Below are 19,612 nucleotides of genomic sequence, written 5' to 3'. Positions count from 1 at the left end.
TGCTAGGGAGTTTTCTCTCTGTCCTTTGAATCCTGTTCTTGTCCTGTGTCTCTGTCCGGGCTATGTCTGTGTCCCAGAGGTCACGGGAGCTGGCTCTAACGATGAGCAGTCCTGATTTGGGGCAGGACCCTGTGCACCTTAGGAACTCCACACCGAGTCTTTGCAGACGGGTTCCTCCCAAGTCTCCGATTTTCCCATTCTCCATTTCTGTGCCTCTCTTCTGCCTCTAACCCCGTCTAGACAGTGTTCTCCGCCTTGGGGAGAAGGAATCTTCTTAGCACCATCGAGTGTGTAAGGAAGAGAAAATATCAAAATCTGTCTGCCTTTCTTTCCTGCAGGCTGCTGAGTGAGTCAGAGCCGGGGGCAGCATTGTAGGGCCCCAGGAAGGGAAGTGGAGGCTTGCGTTGGACTAAAATGCCTTCTACTTTTAGCCCATCTAGACGCGGGCAGGCTGGGGACAATTTTGTAGGGAAAGAGAGCACTGGAGTGAAGGTGGGGTTAGGGTGGGGGACGAATCAAGAACAGCAGCTTGTCTGGCACTTTTTAAGACCAGAAAGGAAGAGGACATAATTGTTAAAAAGGCAGAGTTGAATGGGTCCAGGACTTGAGATCACGTTTCAGCTGTGTGACGGTTGGCAAGTCGGGCCACCTCTCTGAGCCCTTTCCCTTCATCTTTATAAGGGAGATAAGGATAATCCCTGCTTCTCAGGGTCATTGGAGGATGGATGAGAGAGGAGGGCTGCTGCCTTGAGAGAGCAGAGCTCATGACTGGATGAACAAGGGGCTTGTGCCTGAGCTGCTGCAAAACTGGGGCTGGCAATCACATACCCGCCTCTTAGGGTTCTAAAGAGGGTGTGATTTGTAAAACAGAGGAAGCACTGGGCTTACCTGAGGCCTCACTCGTGGTAAACTCTCGTGTTAGCTGATACTCTTCTTACTGAGACTGTGAAGGCAGCCAGCGTAAAATAGGCGTCCAACCGAAAAGAGCCCAGAGGCAGACAATCACAGCAGCAGGTGGAGTGGGAAATGAGGGTGGCTTTCTTTTAAGGCTTCTGGAAGGACTGGGGAGGGGAGAAATAAGGGACTGTCTGGACGGTTAGAGTGCCAAGGCCAGTGACCAACTCTGTGACCGTTGGCTAGCTGTGTGAGGTGGGGCTTGTCACCTACCCTCTCTGTGCTTGGCTGTGACGAGGGTCAGGACCAGCCTGATGTGGCTGGGCTCTGAAACGGGAAAGTACTGCGGGGTGACAGGACTCTCATCAGGGTTTATGCTGGGAGCGTGTGGTGTGAATTTGGAGTCTGACCTGGGTTCGAATCCCAGCTTTGCCTCTTTACTCTCTGAGTGACCTCAGGTCGGTTACTTGGCCTCTCTGAGCTGGTTTCCATACCTGTACAGCAGAGATCATCACTTTTCACCCTGAAAGCTGGCCTTGAGATTAGCTGAGTCAGGCAAGTCCAGGAGAGTGTTGGCACCTTTTCTGTATCCTTTGAGCCGGAATGAACTTCAGAGTCAGGCCATTTAGTCCACTGCCCTTTGCCCACAGCTGAGAGGTGAAGGCACTGGCCCAGGCTGGCCCGGTGGTCAATGGAGAGCTGTCGTCCAGACCCGGGACTCTGGTCTCTTGATCCCCATCCCCCAAATCCCTCTGCTTCAACCCAGACACTGACTGAATCTTAAATTTACTATTTTTTTTAGTGGTTGCCTCTCTGTTTCTGATGTTCGTCTTCCCCATGGATCCACAGCCGTAACCATGGTGACGCGGGTGGAGGTCGGCTCCATAAGTTCTCTGACAGGAGTGCCAGGCCTGGGCGAGCTCTCCAAGGAGGAAGCTCTAACTCGGACCTACTTCCGCCAGGCTGGCAGCGCCTCCGGGGCCCCTTCAGCGCTGCTCTTGGAAGGGAAAAGCCCCCTCAGGAGCCCAGTCCGCTTGCTCCCTCTGCCGAGACTCACCCCCAAGCCCTTCTCCAAGGAGAAGGCCGGGGACGTGATCTCCTCGTGGCCCAGCCTGAGCAGGCCGTCTCCTACCGGGGGGCTCCCCCGGGGCGTGGCGGCAGAGGGGCTGGACGAGAAGATGCCTGGCTTGGTGGGGCCGGAGGCGGGGAGCGGGGACGGCCCGAGCAGCTCGTCTCTGTTCTCCAAGGCCGCGGTGCTGCGGCCTAACCCCAGCACCATGATACTCTTTGAAACCACCAAAGCCGGGCCTACCCTGGGGAAGGGGGTCGGCCGGGGGGCTCCGGAGGCCGACGCAGGCGTGTCTCAGGGGCCCCCTTCTGCCTCCCGGCCTGAGGTGGCCACCAAGCCCGCCTTGCCGGCCCGAAAGCCTGCGGGGACTCTTCCCCGACCGGCCTCCGTGTCTCAGGTCACCAGGCCGGCGGCCACCCAAGAGGAGACAGGCCTAAAGGAGCCTCTGTCAAAGGCCAGCAGCGTGGAGGACGCGGGTAGCCCCGCTCTGGAGCCCAGGCCTCGACTGAAGAGAAGGCCCGTGTCGGCCATTTTCATCGAGTCCATTCAGCCTCAGAAGCCAGCAGGCCCTGGCGGGGCAGCCGTGGTGGGGAAGGCGCCCCCCACCCCTCCTGAGAAGACGTGGGTGAGGAGGCCTAGGCCTCTGTCCGTGGACCTCACGGCCAGGTTCGAGAGTAGAGAGGCCTTGGCGAGGAAGGTGGAGGCCATAGCAGGATCCACGGCCCAGTGGCGGGGTCCCGAGAGGCCTGACCTGGACCCCAAAGTAGATGGGGAGCGTCTGGTCAAAGCAGAGGCTCCCCTTCACGACCCAGATTCTGACTTCCTGCAGGTGGCCAGGAAGATCCAGGAACGGAGGGAGAAGCTGCTCTGCAAGCAGGCAGAAATGGGCCACCTCAGAACCATGGGGGGCTCGGCCAGGGTCACCCCCATCAGTGACCAGAATCTTGGGGAAGAGAAAGCCAAGCTGGATGGCGAGCCGGAGAAGGCACCCAGGGCCCCCCAGTCCCCTTCGCCCAGGCCTGGAAAAGGCCAAGAAATCGCTGAGGTCAAGAGCAGAGCGGCTGATGGGGAAACCCAGGCAGGGGGAGAGCGGACCCCGAGGGGCAGCGTGAAGAAGCACGTCAGCCTCTTTGCCGAGGAGAGCGCCTCAGCCTTGTCGTTGGGGTCTTCGCCCCCATCAGCCCCCGCTGAGTCCCCGCCGGCTGCACCGGAGCTGGGGAAAGCCGGCGTGAGCGTCCAGGAGCGGATCAAAGGCTGGGCCACCGAGAGCTCGGAAGCAAAGCCAGAGATCAGGAAGAAGGCGATCCAGGCACGGCCGCTGTCAGCGGATTTGACCAAACTGTAAGTGGGAGCATCCCACTGGCTTCCCCCAGCCTCCAAGGTCCTCAACCCCTTACCAGAGACCCCTCGGGAAAGGAAACAGCAGGGCGCCACGCTCCGTGCTGCCCGCCTTACGCCCCCTCTCAGTTGACCCACAGCCCACAGAGGAAGTGGCATTAGCTCCCATTTCTCAGATAAGGAAGCTGAGGTGTGGAGAGACAGGGGAGCTGCCCGCGTACGTTTCCTCATACATTTCCTCGTACGTTCCCCTCTGTGCACTTTTCAGGGGGAAATATTGTGCGCATTTCACAGATATGGACAGGAAAGGTGAAATACCATGAGGAAGTCAGGAGCCTGGTGCAATTCCAGCTCAGCCTGTCTCCATAGCTAAGCTTTCCTTTCCTGAAGTCCGAGGACACCTAATATATGACCTAAACCTCTGTGGATGGCCCCAAAAACAAAATCAGACGGGTCATGATAACTTGGGTGCGTAGCTTCACGCCTTGAGCCTCGGTCTCTTCATCTCCAAAACGGAAATGATGCTAAGACCTGCCTTTAAGGCTTAAGGCAAAGACTCAGAGAGATAACGCTGAGAGTCACTCCACCCAAGGGAGCCCTCAACACGCTGTAGCTCCAAATGATACGATTAATCCTAATGGTTATTGATGATTTTCTAAGCTTGGCCTGGCCTCTGACATCTCTTGCTCCTTCGTTTTTCCACAAGTGGCTTCTCGGCCAGGACAGAGGGATGCCGCCGGGGGTTTCTGCCAGCTTGTTAATGACGTGCCTGCCGCTGACATACTTTGTCAGGGATGGAGCTTCCAAGGGGAGCTCTGGGCAGACTGCCCTTCAGGCCCTGGGAACCCGGGCAGCCAGCTTGGCCAGAGTTAGACCAGTGGCTCTCAGCAGTTAGAATGACCTGGAAAAAAAAAAATACCGATGCCTGGCCCCCACCCCACCCCCTAGAGAATCTGATTCAGCTGGTCTGGGGAGGGGCCCATGTCATGGTGGTTTTTAAAAGTTTCCCAAGTGATTTTCAAGTGCAGCCAGGCTCGTGAACCCCTGAATTCAGAAAAAAGAGAAAGGGGAGAATTCCCTGGCTGTCCAGTGGTTAGGACTTGGCGCTTTCACTGCCATGGGCCGGGTTCAATCCCTGGTCTGGGAACCGAGATCCCTCAAGCTGCACAGCGTGGCAAAATAATAATAATAAAAAAAATTTAAAAAACCCCAGAAAACAGAGAAAGGGGCACCCATGTCGGGGACCTCACGCACCTTCCCTCTCTGCATCCCCCAGTGTCTCGGGTTATTCCCATCTGACAGGAGGGGAAACCAGGGCTCTGGGCTTAGAAACAACTCATGCACAGCCTCACGCCTCCCAGGAGGCAGACCTTGGACTGATGCGTGTGGGTCAAGTTTAAGCAGTTTGATTTCTTTCACCTCCCTCTTCTCTGCAGCCCCCAGCCCTGAGCTAATCTTTCAGCGTCCGCTCCAGAGAACTCTTCAGAGATGGAAAAAGTGTAGCTCCAGAGCTCCCCTTTCTCCCTCTTCCCATTACAGTGGGGAAACAGGCCCAGAGAGGGATAATGACTGGGCCCAGGTCACTCGGAGAGGCAGAGGCAGGCCCGTGCCCCGACACATTCCCCGACTGCCCACAGCCCCCGTGGTCGGTCTGCGGTGGGGCTGCTATTGTGAGGTTACAACCATTAATTATCCCTCCTGGGGCATCTTCACTCTTCTCTAAACGACTTCACGTAGCTATTAGGGCCTTGGGTAGCCTCTTATCCGCCCTACAAAAGACGATGAGGAGGTGTTAATTATCCCCGTTTTATGAGTGAGGTCGCAAGCCTGACCCAAGCTCCCTCAGTGGGGAGGCAGGAGAGCTGGGACTAGCACCCAGGTCTCTTCACCCAAGCCTGGGGCTCCTGCTACCCCGATGATGCTGTGTTTAAGGTAGGCTGTCCCCACTGGGCCGGAGGGGTTTGGCAACTGCAAAGGACATGTCCCTTCTCGGAGGAAATTGGGCAGTGTTGCTTTGATGATCTCAGTGCTGGTTTCACCCCTGGGTTCCTGAGCTAGTTACGGGGTGCGGGCTGGAGGGAGCCACAGCTGCCGGTCCCTGTACAAGTAACTTGGATCTCTGTGCCAGGTTTTCAAGTGCAGCTTCAAGCAACGAAGTCACATGTGAGAAGTGTTCTGAGCCGAGCAGTGAGCTGCCTAAAGAACCCAGGGAAAAGGTAAGGAGCCGCTTGGCGCGTCCTTTTCCCCAGCAGGTAGTTGTACTTATTGGAAAAAGGGCTTTTATGATCTCCAGGGCCCAGGAAAGAATCAGAAACCTCTCATGAACTGTTAAGACATTTTTTTCCTTTAATGTTGGGACTTTTAAAGTCCCTTCCGGTATGATGGGCTGTGTGATTCCCCGTTGCAAATATAATCGTCAGGCATTTCTTTTTGTCTGTGCAAATGGGAGGAGGGACATGGCTTTCCTGTGTAAGAATGTCTGCTTTATTAAGAAATTAATGAAGATGTAAAAATGTTCATAGAAAGCCCCTCAATTTTCCCCCATTATGGTCCCTGCTTCTTTCCCCACCCTGATGTGTCACCTAGACGAAGAAAAAGGAGGAGAGTTACCATCACTTAAATTGCTTAAAACATATTTTCGTTTAGTCTGTTTTCTTAAATATGTATTTATCTTGCCTGTGCTGGATCTTAGCTGTGGCACACGGCATCTTCGTTGCAGCGTGCAGACTCTTAGTTGCAGCATGCGTGCGGGATCTAGTTCCCTGACCAGGGATCGAACCTGGGTCCCCTGCATTGGGAGCATGGAGTCTTACCCAGTGGACCACCAGGGAAGTCCCCATTTAGTCTGTTTAATTTAAAAAGCTCATAAAATAACTGCTAGGTATAACGGGTTTGCGGTTGATGCTTTCTGCAGTTTCAGTTTTTGTTAAACAGCTTCACTGAGGTATAATTGACATACAGTAAACTGGACATGTTTAAAGCATATAAGCAGGTGAGCTTTGACATCTTTGTACACCTGTTGAAACTTTCATCACAATAAAGACAGTGGACATTTCCAGCACATGCAAGTTTCTTCTCTGTGACCCCCCAGAGCAACCACTCATCTGCTTTCAGTTACTGTAGATTCATTCGCATCTTCTAGATTGTTATAGAAATGCAACCAGTGCTCTTTTCTCGGTCCGGCTTCTTTCACTCAGAATCATTATTTTGAGCTTCCTCATGTGTGTCAATAGCCCATCCTTTTTATTGCCGAGTAGTACTCCGTTGTATGGGTAGCCCACAGTTGGCTTATCCATTCAGCCCTTGATGGGCATTTGGGTTGTTTCCAGTTTGGGGCCATCGCAAATAAAGCTTCTGTGAACATCTGTGGGCAAGGCTCTGTAGGGACATCTGTTTTGTTTTCTCTTGGATAAATACCTAGGTGTGGAATGGCTGGATCACATAGTTTTACTTTTTAAGAAAATTATACAGAGTTTTAAACACCAGAGCTTGGTTCCAAGCCCATTTGAACCCCTCCCATCATAAACCCCTAACAAAGGTGAACTGGCTCTGAATGACAGTGCCCACCACTCCTGGGGTGGGCGGTTAGCCCTGTTTTTATCCTTGGATCTTCTGAGTCATTTCTTTAAAAATGGTAGAGAGGGACTTCCCTGGCAGTCCAGCGGTTGAGACTCTGCACTTCCATTGCGGGGGACGCAGGTTCGATCCCTGGTCAGGGAACTAAGATCCTTTAGTTTTCCCCAAATGGAAACCCCTTATCCAGTCACTCCTCATCCCCCACCTCCAGCCCGGCAACCGTGAATCTGCTTTCTGTCTCTGTAGGCTTGCCTATTCTGGGTATTCCATACAAGTGGAATCATGTATGCGGCCTCTTGTGTCTGACTTCCTTCACTTAGCATCATGCTTTCAAGGCTCATCCATGTTATAGCATGTATCAGTACTGCATTCTTTTTTATGGATGAATAACATTCCATTGCATGGATATACCGCTTTCTGTTTATCCATTCATCCACTGACGGACATTTGAGTTTCCAGCTTTTGGCGATTGTGAATAATGCTGCTGCGGACATTGGTATACAAGTTTTTGTCTGAACACCTGTTTTCAGTTCTTTTGGGTGTATACTCAGGAATGGAATTGGTGGGTCGTATGGTTAAATCTTTGTGTAACTTCTTGAAGTAGACCTTTTTCTAAGAGAAAAGAAAAATTTTAGATATGACTAAGCACTAATACATGAATAGTATAAAAACCCAACAGAACTAAAATGTGTAGGATTAAAAGATGATGTTCTCTTCCTCATTTCTTCTTCCTACCCTCACTCCTTCACCCACAGTTTTTTTTTTTAATTAATTTATTTTATTTATTTATTTCTGGCTGCATTGGCTATTTGTTGCTGCACACAGGCTTCCTCTAGTTGTGGCAAGTGGGGGCTACTCTTTGTTGCGGTGCACGGGCCTCTCATTGTGGTGGCTTCTCTTGTTGCAGAGCACGGGCTCCAGGCGTGCGGGCGTCAGTAGTTGTGGCACGTGGGTTCAGTAGTTGTGGCTCGTGGGCTCAGTAGTTGTGGCTCACGGGCTCTAGAGCGCAGGCTCAGTAGTTGTGGCACACGGGCGTAGTTGCTCCACGGCATGTGGGATCTTCCCTGACCAGGGCTTGAACCCATGTCCCCTGCATTGGCAGGCGGATTCCTCACCACTGCACCACCAGGGAAGCCCTTCACTCCCAGTTTGATTGTTATCTTTTCTCCACTGTTTATGTACTCACGTACATATTTATACACATGTACACATGTAGTTTTTTAAAATGGTAATTTATTATAAATATATAGTTCCTCATCCTGCTTTTCTTCCACCAGCACGACATTTTGTGTGTTCTTAGACGTTAGGACATTGGGACCTGCCCCCACTTCTGTGGATCCAAGTGCCTGTGTGGTATTCAATTGTTTGAATATTTCAGAATTTATTTAGCCAGTGCCCTTCAGATGGGCATTTAGGTTGTTTCTGTGTTCTTTCGTTTCACAAACAGTGCTGTATGAACTTTCTTGTTCACATAGACTAGTGCACGTGAGCAAAGCAAGAATCCTGGGAGGAAATCGGCCAGATAAAAGGAAATGAGTGTCCTAAAATCATGAGAGAGATACTGAGTTGCCCAAGAATCATGCCCATTTATCTTCTCACCAACAGTGTCTGAGAGTGGCCGTGTCTGAGAGTGGCCGTTTCACCACATCCTCACCCACACTGGCTATGTTCAGTCTGTAAGATTTTATGGTGTCTCACTGCTGTGATTTTAAAAGCAGCTATTTCAGGGCTTCCCTGGTGGCGCAGTGGTTAAGAATCCACCTGACAATGCAGGGAACATGGGTTCGAGCCCTGGTCAGGGAAGATCCCACATGCCGCGGAGCAACTAAGCCCGTGCGCCACAACCACTGAGCCTGCGCTCTAGAGCCCGCGAGTCACAACTACTGAACCCATGTGCCACAACTGCTGAAGCCCACGCACCTAGAGCCCGTGCTCTGCAACAAGAGAAGCCACCAAAATGAGAAGCCCGCGCACCGCAACGAAGAGTAGCCCCCGCTCGCCGCAACTAGAGAAAGCCTGCACGCGACAAGGAAGACCCAACGCAACCAAAAATAAATACATCAATCAATCAATCAATCAATCAATCAATAAAAGCAGCTATTTCAATCACCTCATCTCTTTCTTTCCATTTCAAACTGCCCCCCGACGTTTTTTTTTGGCTGCACTGCACGACTTGTGGGATCTTAGTTCTCTGACGAGGGATCGAACCCGGGGCCCTGGCAATGGAAGGCTGGAATCCTAACCACTGAACCACCAGGGAATTCCCTCCATTTCAAACCCTTTAACTTAAATCGGATTTTTTTTTTTTTTCCACAGCAGAAGGAAGGGCATGGTGTGGACGGAGCATCTGTCCCAAGAAGCCCCTGGAAGCCTGCGACGCCCCGGGAGAAATCCAGGCAGACAGAGTGGAAAGACAGTTCTGACCAAGTCCCTGGCAGCGGTTGGAGCGAAAGTGTGGTGGGGCCTCTGAGCCCTTCCGCCAGCACCCCGGATGATGACAGAAGCTTCCAGACCGTGTGGGCCACAGTGTTCGAACATCACGTGGAGAAGCACACCGTGGCTGACCTATCAGGACACTGTCCCGCAGCCATGACCCCCAGGGACACGGCCGATGTCTTGGAGCTCAGATCCAGGTTCCTTGGGTCGAGAAGCTCTTTCCCGCAAACCACATACCTGAAGAAAGAGTGGTTGGAAAATCCCGACCCAAAGAAATCTGGGTGGACCGCCTTCTCCAACGGTGAGCCCAAACAGCATCATACGTCTTCCGTCCTGGGAAGATACCCTGTGGGCGACAAGTGCAGTAATAACCCCTGCCTCAAGCTCTTGGAAAGCCCTCCCGCATCCGAGAGGGTCGAGCCCAGGTATGACATCGTGCACGCGGTCGGGGAGCGTGCGCACAGCGAGGCCATCCCCACGGCGCCCGAGGAGAAGGCTGTGACGCTCCGGAGCAGCCAGTCTCGGCTCTCACTGTCCCAGGAGGTGGCCCCTGCCGTGACCCCTGCTGACCCCGAGCGCAGGCTGGAAGGCCAGGTGGGGTCCGTCCAAAGGGCCAGTCTGATCTGGGAAGCTCGAGGGACGCGTGAGGTCAGCGGGCCAAAGCCTGAGTTCCACCGAGAGCTAAAGGACACGTCTGGAGGCAATTGTCTGTCACCCAGATGGACAGGTGGGGTGACTATCAACTGGCAGAAAGCCGCTGTGGGGGTCAGTGAAGAGAGAGGCTCGGAACCAAGCCCCGAGGCCACCTCTGCGAGGACCATCCAGGCTGCCATCCAGGAGGCCCAGCACCAGGGGATCGAAGGGGCCGGAAGAAAGCCAGGGGAAAGGGGTGCCCCCCAGGGGGGCCCTCTGGAGCCTCCTTCCAGGGCTAAGGGCGAGGCCTCTGACTTCCGAGCCCGGCCACAGGCAGACGTGCTACTGCAGAAGGGGCCCCTCGCCGTGGCTGGCGGCCAGGGTGGAGCGAGGCCGGCCCGGGTGCCGGAGCCCGAAGCCAGGATGCGGAAGGTGAGCCCCAGCGACCAGAGGATGGAGAGGTGGAGGCGGCGGACGTTACCCCATGACGCGAAGTTCGATGAATTCAGCTTACTGGCCCCAGAGCACTCTTCCAAGGCAGAGCAGAGACGGACGGGTCATTTGACCCACACCGCAGGTGCCTTAGGAAAACTCCAACTAGCCCACGGTTGGGAGGAGCCCCAGCAGGGGAACCCGGGCGTGTCACAGGTTCTTTCAGCAGCAAAGCAAGGGTCATCTGTGGAACCCAAGGCGACCTTTTTTGCAGTGACGTATCAGATTCCCGACACTCAAAAAGCAAAGAGCATTGTTAAGCCCAGGTCCGAAAACTTGATGGAACATTCTAGAAAAATAGCCCCACCTCCATCGCCTCATCTTTTAACATCTACCTTGGTTTCTCTGAACCATGAAGAGCTGCTGGAGACCATGGGCAGTAAAAACCAGGCTCCAGGCAGAGAGCATGACCGCGCAAGCTTTCCAAAGACTCCGAGGCCAGCGTCTCTTGGGGAGAGGATTCTGGGTCCTCCCAGCGAGAGAATCTCCGATGACGATGCTTTATGGGTTCGTCGGGGACCGGAAGACAGCGTTGGTTTTCACAGCGACTGGAAGGACCGTGGGAACAAGACGTCCCCCCGTGGTGCTCCCAAAACACCTCCGGCTCTCAAAAGTCACCCGAAAGCCACCCATCTCCTGCTCAGAAGGAAGACGGAGGTGGTCAGCGAGACGTTCCCAGGTAAAATCAAGGATGGTTACAGGTCCAGTGTCCTCGACATTGACGCCCTGATGGCCGAGTACCAGAGACAGCCGGCCGCAGGCCCCAGGGAGGCTCAGGAGCTGGTGGGGGGACCGCCCACAGAGCCCAGAGGCTCGAATCCCGAGAGGCCTGGCCAGCAAGGCGAGGTGGATCGGAGACGGAGGAGCCTGAAGGAGGGCCCTGAAATTGAGGGGCCCCGGAAACAAGCCAGTTTTGCCGAAACAAACCCCAGTCCTACCCCCGGTTCGGGCAAGCAACTGGCAGAGACCCTGGAGGCAGCCACGAACACCAAGGTCAGCCCTCCTCTGTGGGCTCTGCCGCACTCAGCTCCTCCTGAGAAATATCCAGGGGCCTCTTCTGGCCCTGCAGGTCCCAGGAAAAAAGGCTCGGGGGTCACCGAGGATGAGAAAAAGGCCTTCATCAGTAAACATCACAGTGCAAAGTGCCCGCATTCCCCGGCTGAGTCAAAGCCCACCACCTCCTGGGAGGATCTGGGCAGCGGGGCCACCGTGCCACCCAGGTCCTCCCCCACTGACCAGAAGAAAGGGCTCCCAAGGAAATCCCTCGGGAGGGGAGAGGAGGGCAGTGTGACCCAATGGGGCAACCACCCATGGGACTGTGGAAGGTCACTGCTGGATGTCAAGAGGGCCCACTCGGAGAAAGGCCCCCCTCTCAAAATCCGAGAGGGCCTGTTCATCATGCAGGAAGCCAGAGAGAGGAGGCAAGAGCAGCCCAAAGGGAGGCCCAGCCTCCCTAGGGAGAGTTCAGAGGCCAAAGACATCAAGACGGGGCTCTGTCAGCAGGAGTCGGGGAATCGAGACAGTCAAAAGGTGAGTACAAACCATGTTGCAGTTTTGTCAAACGTTGTTAAACATGCAGGCCAGGGGTCTCAAACTCAGGACCCACGTGGGTAGGCCAGGTGAGTATGGAAATGAGTGGAGTCAGGCTGGGTGTGAGACACTAGGGAGTGGTGGGGCTTGTGGCAAATGGAGAGCCCACGCCTTATCGGAAGGGGGCAACCGCTGCGCAGCCCCAGCTGGTTCTTGACAAGTGAGGAAGGTGGCATTGAGATGGCAGATCTGATTTATCAAGAGAACCGGAAAGATCCAGATTTTTGTCCGTAATCCCCTCCCCCCATTATGAAATGAGGACAGAGTACTAAAAAAATGCTGCTTAGTCCAAACAGAACTTGTCTGCTGGCACTATACAGCCTGTGGGCTACCAGTTTTAAACCTCTGGGCTAGAATGATCACAATAGGTGTCATTTATTGAGCACCTGCTGTATTCCAGGATGCTGCATCACGTTCATCATTGTATCCCCAGCATCCAGCATCCTGCTTGATGTTTCGTGAACATTCAAGAAGTGTTTGTTGAATGAGCGAGCTCACATGAGCCTCGGGACAGTCCACACGAGAGGGATTGTCGTGGTTTGTGTTCCTATAGAAGCAGCCCCCTGCAAGTTGTTTTAGGAGGTGACCCCCTGAGGAGCCGGTGTGGGGAGGAGAAGTGAGTCAGGGAAGGGAAGCAGGTGATGAAGGTGTGGGCACCTGAGGCTCGTTCTCACTGGAGACCCCTGGGGAGCAGCACAGCTCACCTCTGGGTGGTCCTGCCCAAGGGGGAGGGGACCTGGAGTATTTGTTTCCTAGTTCCCCTCTGTCCTTGCCTGAGGCTGTGTCTGGGGCTTTCACCGTTCAGACTCCTCTGACCTGGCTGGGGCCGTGCTCCGTGGTGGAGAGGAAAATCCTCACGCAGCATTGGCGTGTACTTGAGTGGTGGGCAGGGCACCCACAATGTCTGCTGCAGGTATGATCACCTTGTTCAGATGGAAAAAACTGAGGCTCAGAGAGGTTCAGTAACTTATCCCAAGTCACAAAGCACCAAGTGGCATAGCCAGTGTTTGCACCTAGGTCTGGCCCGATACCCGAGCTTTCAGTGGAATGAGAGATCATGAAGGTGGGGAAGAAATCTGAGGCATGGAGTCAGCCCTCAGGAAGCTTTTGATCTCTGTGTGGAGGTGGGACACGGTGATTGACGGCCAGAAAAGGATGTGGTGCAGAGTGAGGCGCTGGAGAAGAGGCCCAGGGAGACATCCCGGAGGAGGCCCTGTCCTGAGCCCACCCTTGAGAGATGGATATGAATTCGGATGGGATGATTAGAGGAGGTGAGGGCATTCTTGGTAGGAGCACAGCATGGGCAAAGGTTCAGAGGTGGGGAAAAAAATGGCATGCCCTGGGGCCAGTGTGGTAACTGACTACGGGGCCCTTCCTGTCACCCCCCAGCCAACCTAGAAAGGGATGTTGTGGAAATTAAGTGATAGGAGAATTCACCTAAGGTTCAGGGCATGCAAGTGGTGGAAGCAGACTTTGAACCCACGTGTCTTCCGATGACCACATTCAGGCTTGTGTTGGAATCTCTGCTCTGCCGCTCACCGGCTCAGCTGTGTGCAGAGCAGGCACTTGGCCTCCCCGAGCCTCAGTTTCCCCCTCTCTGGAGTTAGGAGTTAACGGGGATTCCTTCCTTGAGGCGCTGCTACCAGGCGGAGAGGAGGTAAAGTGCCCAGCATGGGTCAGGCAGGCAGCGGGCTCCGCAGATGCGCCTCCAGGAAGGGTTTCACCTACCCCCCGCCCACCCCCCACCCCCCAGCTCCAGGCTGTTGTTATGGGGAAGCGAGAGAGGGAGGAGGCCATGGAAATGTGACACTGCATCTGTGTGCCAGCACCTGGCTGAGGGGCCCGCCGGCAGCAGGAGACTCGGGGCCTCGTGGAGGGGCCACCCCAGCCCGGCCTTGGACGCCCGCCCGCGGTGCCGAGGCCCCAGGAGCGCTCATTGTCAGGGGATCTGTTTTCTCACAAAGGGGACTGGGAAGCTTTGGAACAGCTCCCCGTTTCTCTTCTCTCCTGCCCAAAGATCTTTGGTTCTGGACCTTTAAAAAATAAATAAGAGCAAAACAGAAGTAAAAAATGTTGGTTGTTGAAAATTCAAACCTTACAAGAGTGTATAACATGTATATAAAAATGTCCCCCCGGACCCCTTTCCTTTCCCGTCCCCCAGATGCAGCCACTGTTACAGTTTTTGATCTTCTTGGAGTCTTGCCTGCACTCCAGAGTGGCTTACCCATCGCATATGTATTGATTTATAATTGTTGTATTTTTCTTATTGCAGAAGTAGTGAATGCTTGGGTGCAATTTAAAATATTATTGAAACATATGGTTTAGGATGGAAAGCTCCCCCGAATGAGGACCCTCTGGTGCACTGGGACCCGCCCCTCCAGACCTGTTGGTTGTTCTCGGCCATGGGCAGCTTTGCTGCCAGGGCGCATTTGGCAAAGTTTGAGATGTTTTTTGTTGTCGTAACCAGGGAAGAGTTTGCTCCTGGCATCTACTGGGTGGAGACCAGGGGTACTCCACAACATCCTACAGCGCAGCCCCCAACACAGAGAATCATGGAGCCCCAAATGTATGTAGATCTGAGGCTGGGGCACCCTGGCCCAGACACAGATAGGTAAATGCATACTTTTCTGTGGAAACATGGCAGCATTCTTCAGAAAGTCTCACAACTTGCTTTGTTTTCTCTGTCGTGTATTTAAACTTTTTAAAAAATGTTTTGTAAAATTTTTAAAGATTACTTTCCATTTACAGTTATTACAAAATATTGGCTATATTCCCCTTGTTATACAGTACATCCTCGAGCCTGTTTACACCCAATGGTTGGTACCTCCCTGCCGCCTCATGCTTGTGTTGCCCCTTCCCCCCATGCCCCACTGGTAACCGTGAGTTTGTTCTCTGTGTCTGTGAGTCTCCTTCTTTATTACATTCACTAGCTTGTTGTAGTTTTTGGATTCCCCATATGATACCATAGAGTATGTGTCTCTCTCTCTCTGACTTACTTCACCTAGCATAATGCCCTCCAAATCCGTCCGTGCCGCTGCACATGGCAAGCTTTCGTTCTCTTTAATGGCCAGGTAATACTCCAGCGTGTGTGTGGTACGCACACGCGCACCACATCTTCTTTACCCATTCACCTGTGATGGACATTACATTCCATACCTTGGCAACTATAAATAATGCTGCTGTGATCATTGGGGTGCATGGATCTTTCTGAGTTAATTTTTTTTTCAGATATACACCCAGATAACTTGCTTTAAAACTTTAACAGGAAAAAAAAGTGCATATATAATCACCTTATTATTTTTAATGGTTGCAAAGTATTTCATTATGGGACTGAGCCCAAGCTTTTTTTATCCAGACTTTTGTGGATGGACGTTTGGGTTGATGTGAGTTCTAGGGCTTCATTGAGCATCTTGAGGTGCATCTCTGCTTCCTTGGGTGAGGATTTCTTGATCGACAGCCAATTCTGCTCATGTGCCCCACATGGGGTGTGATTGCAGTTAAAGTTATTCCTCCCTCCCTCCCTCCTTTCCTCTCTTCCCTTCGTTCTCACTCTTTCTTTCTTTTTCACTTAACATTTATCAGAACTTTGTCCCAGCCCCAATTATAGTATTTCATTTCATCAAATGATTTATTTTCATTTCAAGAGAGAATATTTTCACATGGCTCCAAAAATACTTATAAAGTAAAAATTCCCCCAGACCTCTCATTCTCCATCCCTCCCGTTTCCTCCTCATCCCGTAATCATATTCTTTTCTCCCCAAATTCTTTTAGAGTTTCTTTCCGAAAATACAAGCAAATGTGAATACGTTAAGTCTTGTTTTTCCTTCCCTTTTCCATAAAAGTGAGCGTTCTCTAAGAGTGGTTGAAACTTTGGTTGCCTATGGGTAAGTCCTAAAAGACAGCAGTGCAGGGGCTTCCCCCCAGACCAATTTGGCTGAAGTCTCTGGGGTGGGGCCTGCCTTTGTCAGTTTTAAAAGCTCCCCTGGGGATTCTTGGGTGGAGGGTCAATGCTGAACCCACAGATCTGCTACCTGCCTTTTTTTTTTTTTTTTTTTTTTGTATAAAGCCTCTTCGAGAACTTTTGCAGTCAGCCCGCAGACAGCGAGCGTCCTCATTGTTTTTAACTGCTGCATGGTAGAGGTGGATGATATTTCCCACCTTTTACTATTTACAGACCAGGTATGTGCAGGTGTATCTGTGGGTTCAGAATGGCGATTGCCCTTCCACGGGGGAAAGGGGCTGTGATTTTGCAGGACTGCCAGCGTGCCGTGCAGTGGAGCTGTACCAGTTCACATCCTCCCTAGTGATGACAGGGCCCCGTCTTCCCTCAGCCTTGCCAGCCAGCTGGGTTATCAAACTTCTGGGGCTCATGCTCCCAGTGAGTGCCCTCCATCTTGTCACTTGTGTGTGAGGCCATCTGTATTTCCTTCCTATAACCTGCTGGCTGAAGTTCCACCACTTTCCTTTTGGAAAAAGAATTCTTCATTAGGAAGATGAACACTTCGTACTTTCATGATTTGATTTCTTCCTGGAAACAGCCCTGGACTGCAAATGGGGCAGACCTGGCACTGGGCAGACCTAGCTTTGTGACTTACCAGCTGTGTGGCTCTGGGCACCTTGCCAGACCTCTCTGAGCCTCAGTTTCCTCACCTGTAGAATGGGAATCCTGCTTGCCTCATGGACTTGCTGGAGATTTATCACAAAGTAACATATAGTCAAGTGCCTGGCCCAGGGCCTGATGTGGAGAAGGTTTGTGGAAGTCAGAGGGATGCACTTAGGGTCAACCTTCATCTCTTCACACGTCGAATAAGTGTACGAGTCTGGTGTCAGGCCCTGTTCTGGGCACCAGGGCTGCTGGGAGGGCTCAGTCCACTGTATCAGGTTGTGCTGTCCAATACGGCAGCCACTAGCCACGTGTGTGTCTTTCCATTTAAATTAGTTAAAATTAAGTAAGATCCAAAATTCAGTTTCTTCGGCGCACTGGACACATCCAAGTGCTCAAAAGCCAGAAGTGGGGCTTCCCTGATGGCGCAGAGAGTCTGCCTGCTGATGCAGGGGACACGGGTTCGTGCCCCGGTCCGGGAAGATCCCACGTGCCGCGGAGCGGCTAGGCCCGTGAGCCACGACCGCTGAGCCAGTGCGTCTGGAGCCTGTGCTCCGCAACGGGAGAGGCCACAACAGTGAGGGGCCCGCGTACCACAAAAAAAAAAAAAAAAAAAAAAAAAAGCCACAAGTGGCCCATGGCCGTGGTATTGCTCAGCCCAGATGGAGAGCCTCGCATAATCACAGAGTGTTCTAGCAGGCAGGGCTGGTCCAGATGGGCAAGCAGAGTGAGTGAGTGGGATCATGCAGAGAGTGGTTTAAGTCCTGGGGAGATAGAGTAACCTCCCTGTCACCCCCTTTCTCTAAGGGGTGGTCTCATGGGAAGGGACTTGACAGATGCCATGTGAATGATGGGAGCACCCCAGACAGGCCGGGATCTGCGGGGAAGAGGCAGAAGCAGCGAGTGAAGATGCCCCAGCATGGAGATGAGCTGGTCCTGGGGATGCTGGAGGGACCCCAGTGGGCCCTGGGATGCTGGCCAGAGCTGAGCTGGGGAGGGGAGGAGGGCCCAGAGCGTAAGGGAGCTAGCAAAGGGTTCTGAGCTGCTGCCACCATCTGTGTCTCAGAGAGACCCCTGGCTGCCCTCTGGGTGAGGGTGGAAGCAGGGAGGCCTGTGAGGAGGCTGCCATGGTCTCCAGACAGGTGACAGGGCTTGCACCAGGGTGGTGGCTGTGGAGGGGTTAGCAGCACTTTTTGGGAGGTGGTAACAGCTTTACTGAGATATAAACTCATGGCCCGTGCAGTTCACCCATTTAAAGTGTACAGTTAATTCAGTGGCTTTTAGTATATTCACAGAGTTCTGCAACCATAATCACATTCAATTTTAAAATATCTTCTTCATCCCCCAGAAAGCCCTGTACCCACTGACTAGTCACTTCCTGTTCTCCTAATACCCTCCAGGCCCAGGCAACCATTCATCTACTTTCTGTCTCTATAGATTTGCCTATTCTGGACATTTCATATAAATGAAATCACACGATGTGGTCCTTTGTGACTGACCTCTTTCACTTAGCATAAAGTTTTCAAGGTCCATCCGTATTGTAGCATATATTAGTAGTTCATTCCTTTTTATGGCCGAATAATATTCTGCAGTATAGATGCACCCCATTTTATTTATCCATTCATCGGTGATGGGCATTTGGGTTGTTTCCACTCTTTAGCTATTATGGAGGAAGGTGGTATGAACATTCCTGCACAAGCTTTTTATGCTTTCATTTCTTTGGCTATATACCTGGGAGTGGCATTGCTGGGTCACATGGTGATAACTCCAGGTTTCACCTTCGTGGGGCTGTCAGACTGTTTTCCAAAGCAGCTGCACCATTTTGCATTCCCACCAGCAGTGTATGAGAGTTCTAATTTTTCTGCCTCCTAGCCAACATTTGCTATCATCTGTCTTTCTGATTCTAGCCATCCTAGTGAGTGTGAAGTGATATCTCATGGTGGTTTTTTTTTAAATTGAGATATAATTGACATGTAATGTTATATCAGTTTCTGATGTACAGCATGATGATTCAGTATTTGTATATATTGCAAAATGATCATTGTGGTCTTGATTTGCCTTTCCTGTTGAGCATCTTTTAACGTGCTTATTGGCCATTTGTGTACTTTTTTGGAGTAATGTCTATTCAGATCCTTTGTCCATTTTTAGATTCGTTTGTTATTTTATTATTGAGCTGTAATTATTCTTTGTACATTCTGGATACAAGTGCCTTATGAGACATAATGATCTGCAGGAATGTTCTCCCATTCTGTGGGTTGTCTTTTCACTTTTTTAAAATTAATCAATTAATTAATTAATTAACTTCTGGCTGCGTTGGGTCTTGTTGCTGCACACGGGCTTTCTCTAGTTGCAGTGAGCAGGGGCTACCCTTCGCGATGTGCGGTCTCATTTCAATGGCTTCTCTTGCTGTGGAGCACAGGCTCTTGGCGTGTGGGCTTCAGTAGTTGTGGCACGCGGGCTCAGTAGTTGTGGTGCATGGGCTTAGTTGCTCCGCGGCATGTGGGATCTTCCTGGACCAGGGATCGAACCTGTGTCCCCTGCATTGGCAGGCGGATTCCCGACCACTGCGCCACCAGGGAAGTCCCACTTTTCACTTTCTTAATGGTGCCCTTTGAAGCATCAAAGTCTTTCATTTTGATGTAGTCTAGCTTACTTGTCTTTTGTTGCTTGAGCTTCTGGTGTCCTATGTAAGAAACCCTTGCCTAATCCATGAAGGTCATGAAGATATAAGCCTATATTTTCTTCTAAGAGTTTTCTCCTTTGGCTCTGACATTTAGGCCTTTGATCTGTTTTGAGTCGATGTTGGTATATGATGTGAGGTTTGCAGCATGTTTTGAAGGCAGTGTCAACTTTGTTGATGGGACGGAGAGAAAGAGGAGACAGAGGGTGACCCGAGGGTCTTGGCCTACCCAGCTGGTGACAGGGACAAGATTAGAGGGGAGGAATGGAGAGGCCTGTTTTGGGCACATGAGGTCTCAGAC

At 52.1% G+C, this 19,612-nt stretch overlaps 1 protein-coding gene across 7 annotated transcripts in view; it reads left to right on the top strand.

Moving 5' to 3' along the window:
* The window catches only part of KIAA1671 (KIAA1671 ortholog), a 186,043-nt gene that overhangs the window by 53,541 nt on the left and 112,890 nt on the right, over nt 1-19,612 (top strand). For all 7 annotated transcript variants that reach the window (XR_007471639.1, XM_049697805.1, XM_033412878.2 and 4 more), the window contains exons 3-5: nt 1,697-3,304; nt 5,430-5,517; nt 9,194-11,968. Coding sequence is in view for 6 of the 7 variants with exons in the window: in XM_049697805.1 (XP_049553762.1) it covers nt 1,752-3,304; nt 5,430-5,517; nt 9,194-11,968 (4,416 nt within the window). In the remaining variant the exon portion in view is untranslated. The remainder of the gene's footprint in view (nt 1-1,696; nt 3,305-5,429; nt 5,518-9,193; nt 11,969-19,612) is intronic.

Source organism: Orcinus orca, chromosome 15, assembly GCF_937001465.1.
Source record: "Orcinus orca chromosome 15, mOrcOrc1.1, whole genome shotgun sequence".
In the NCBI taxonomy this organism is placed as follows: domain Eukaryota; kingdom Metazoa; phylum Chordata; class Mammalia; order Artiodactyla; family Delphinidae; genus Orcinus; species Orcinus orca.
The sequence above is the reverse complement of the archived record's forward strand: the minus strand, read 5'-3'. Positions and strand labels throughout refer to the sequence as shown.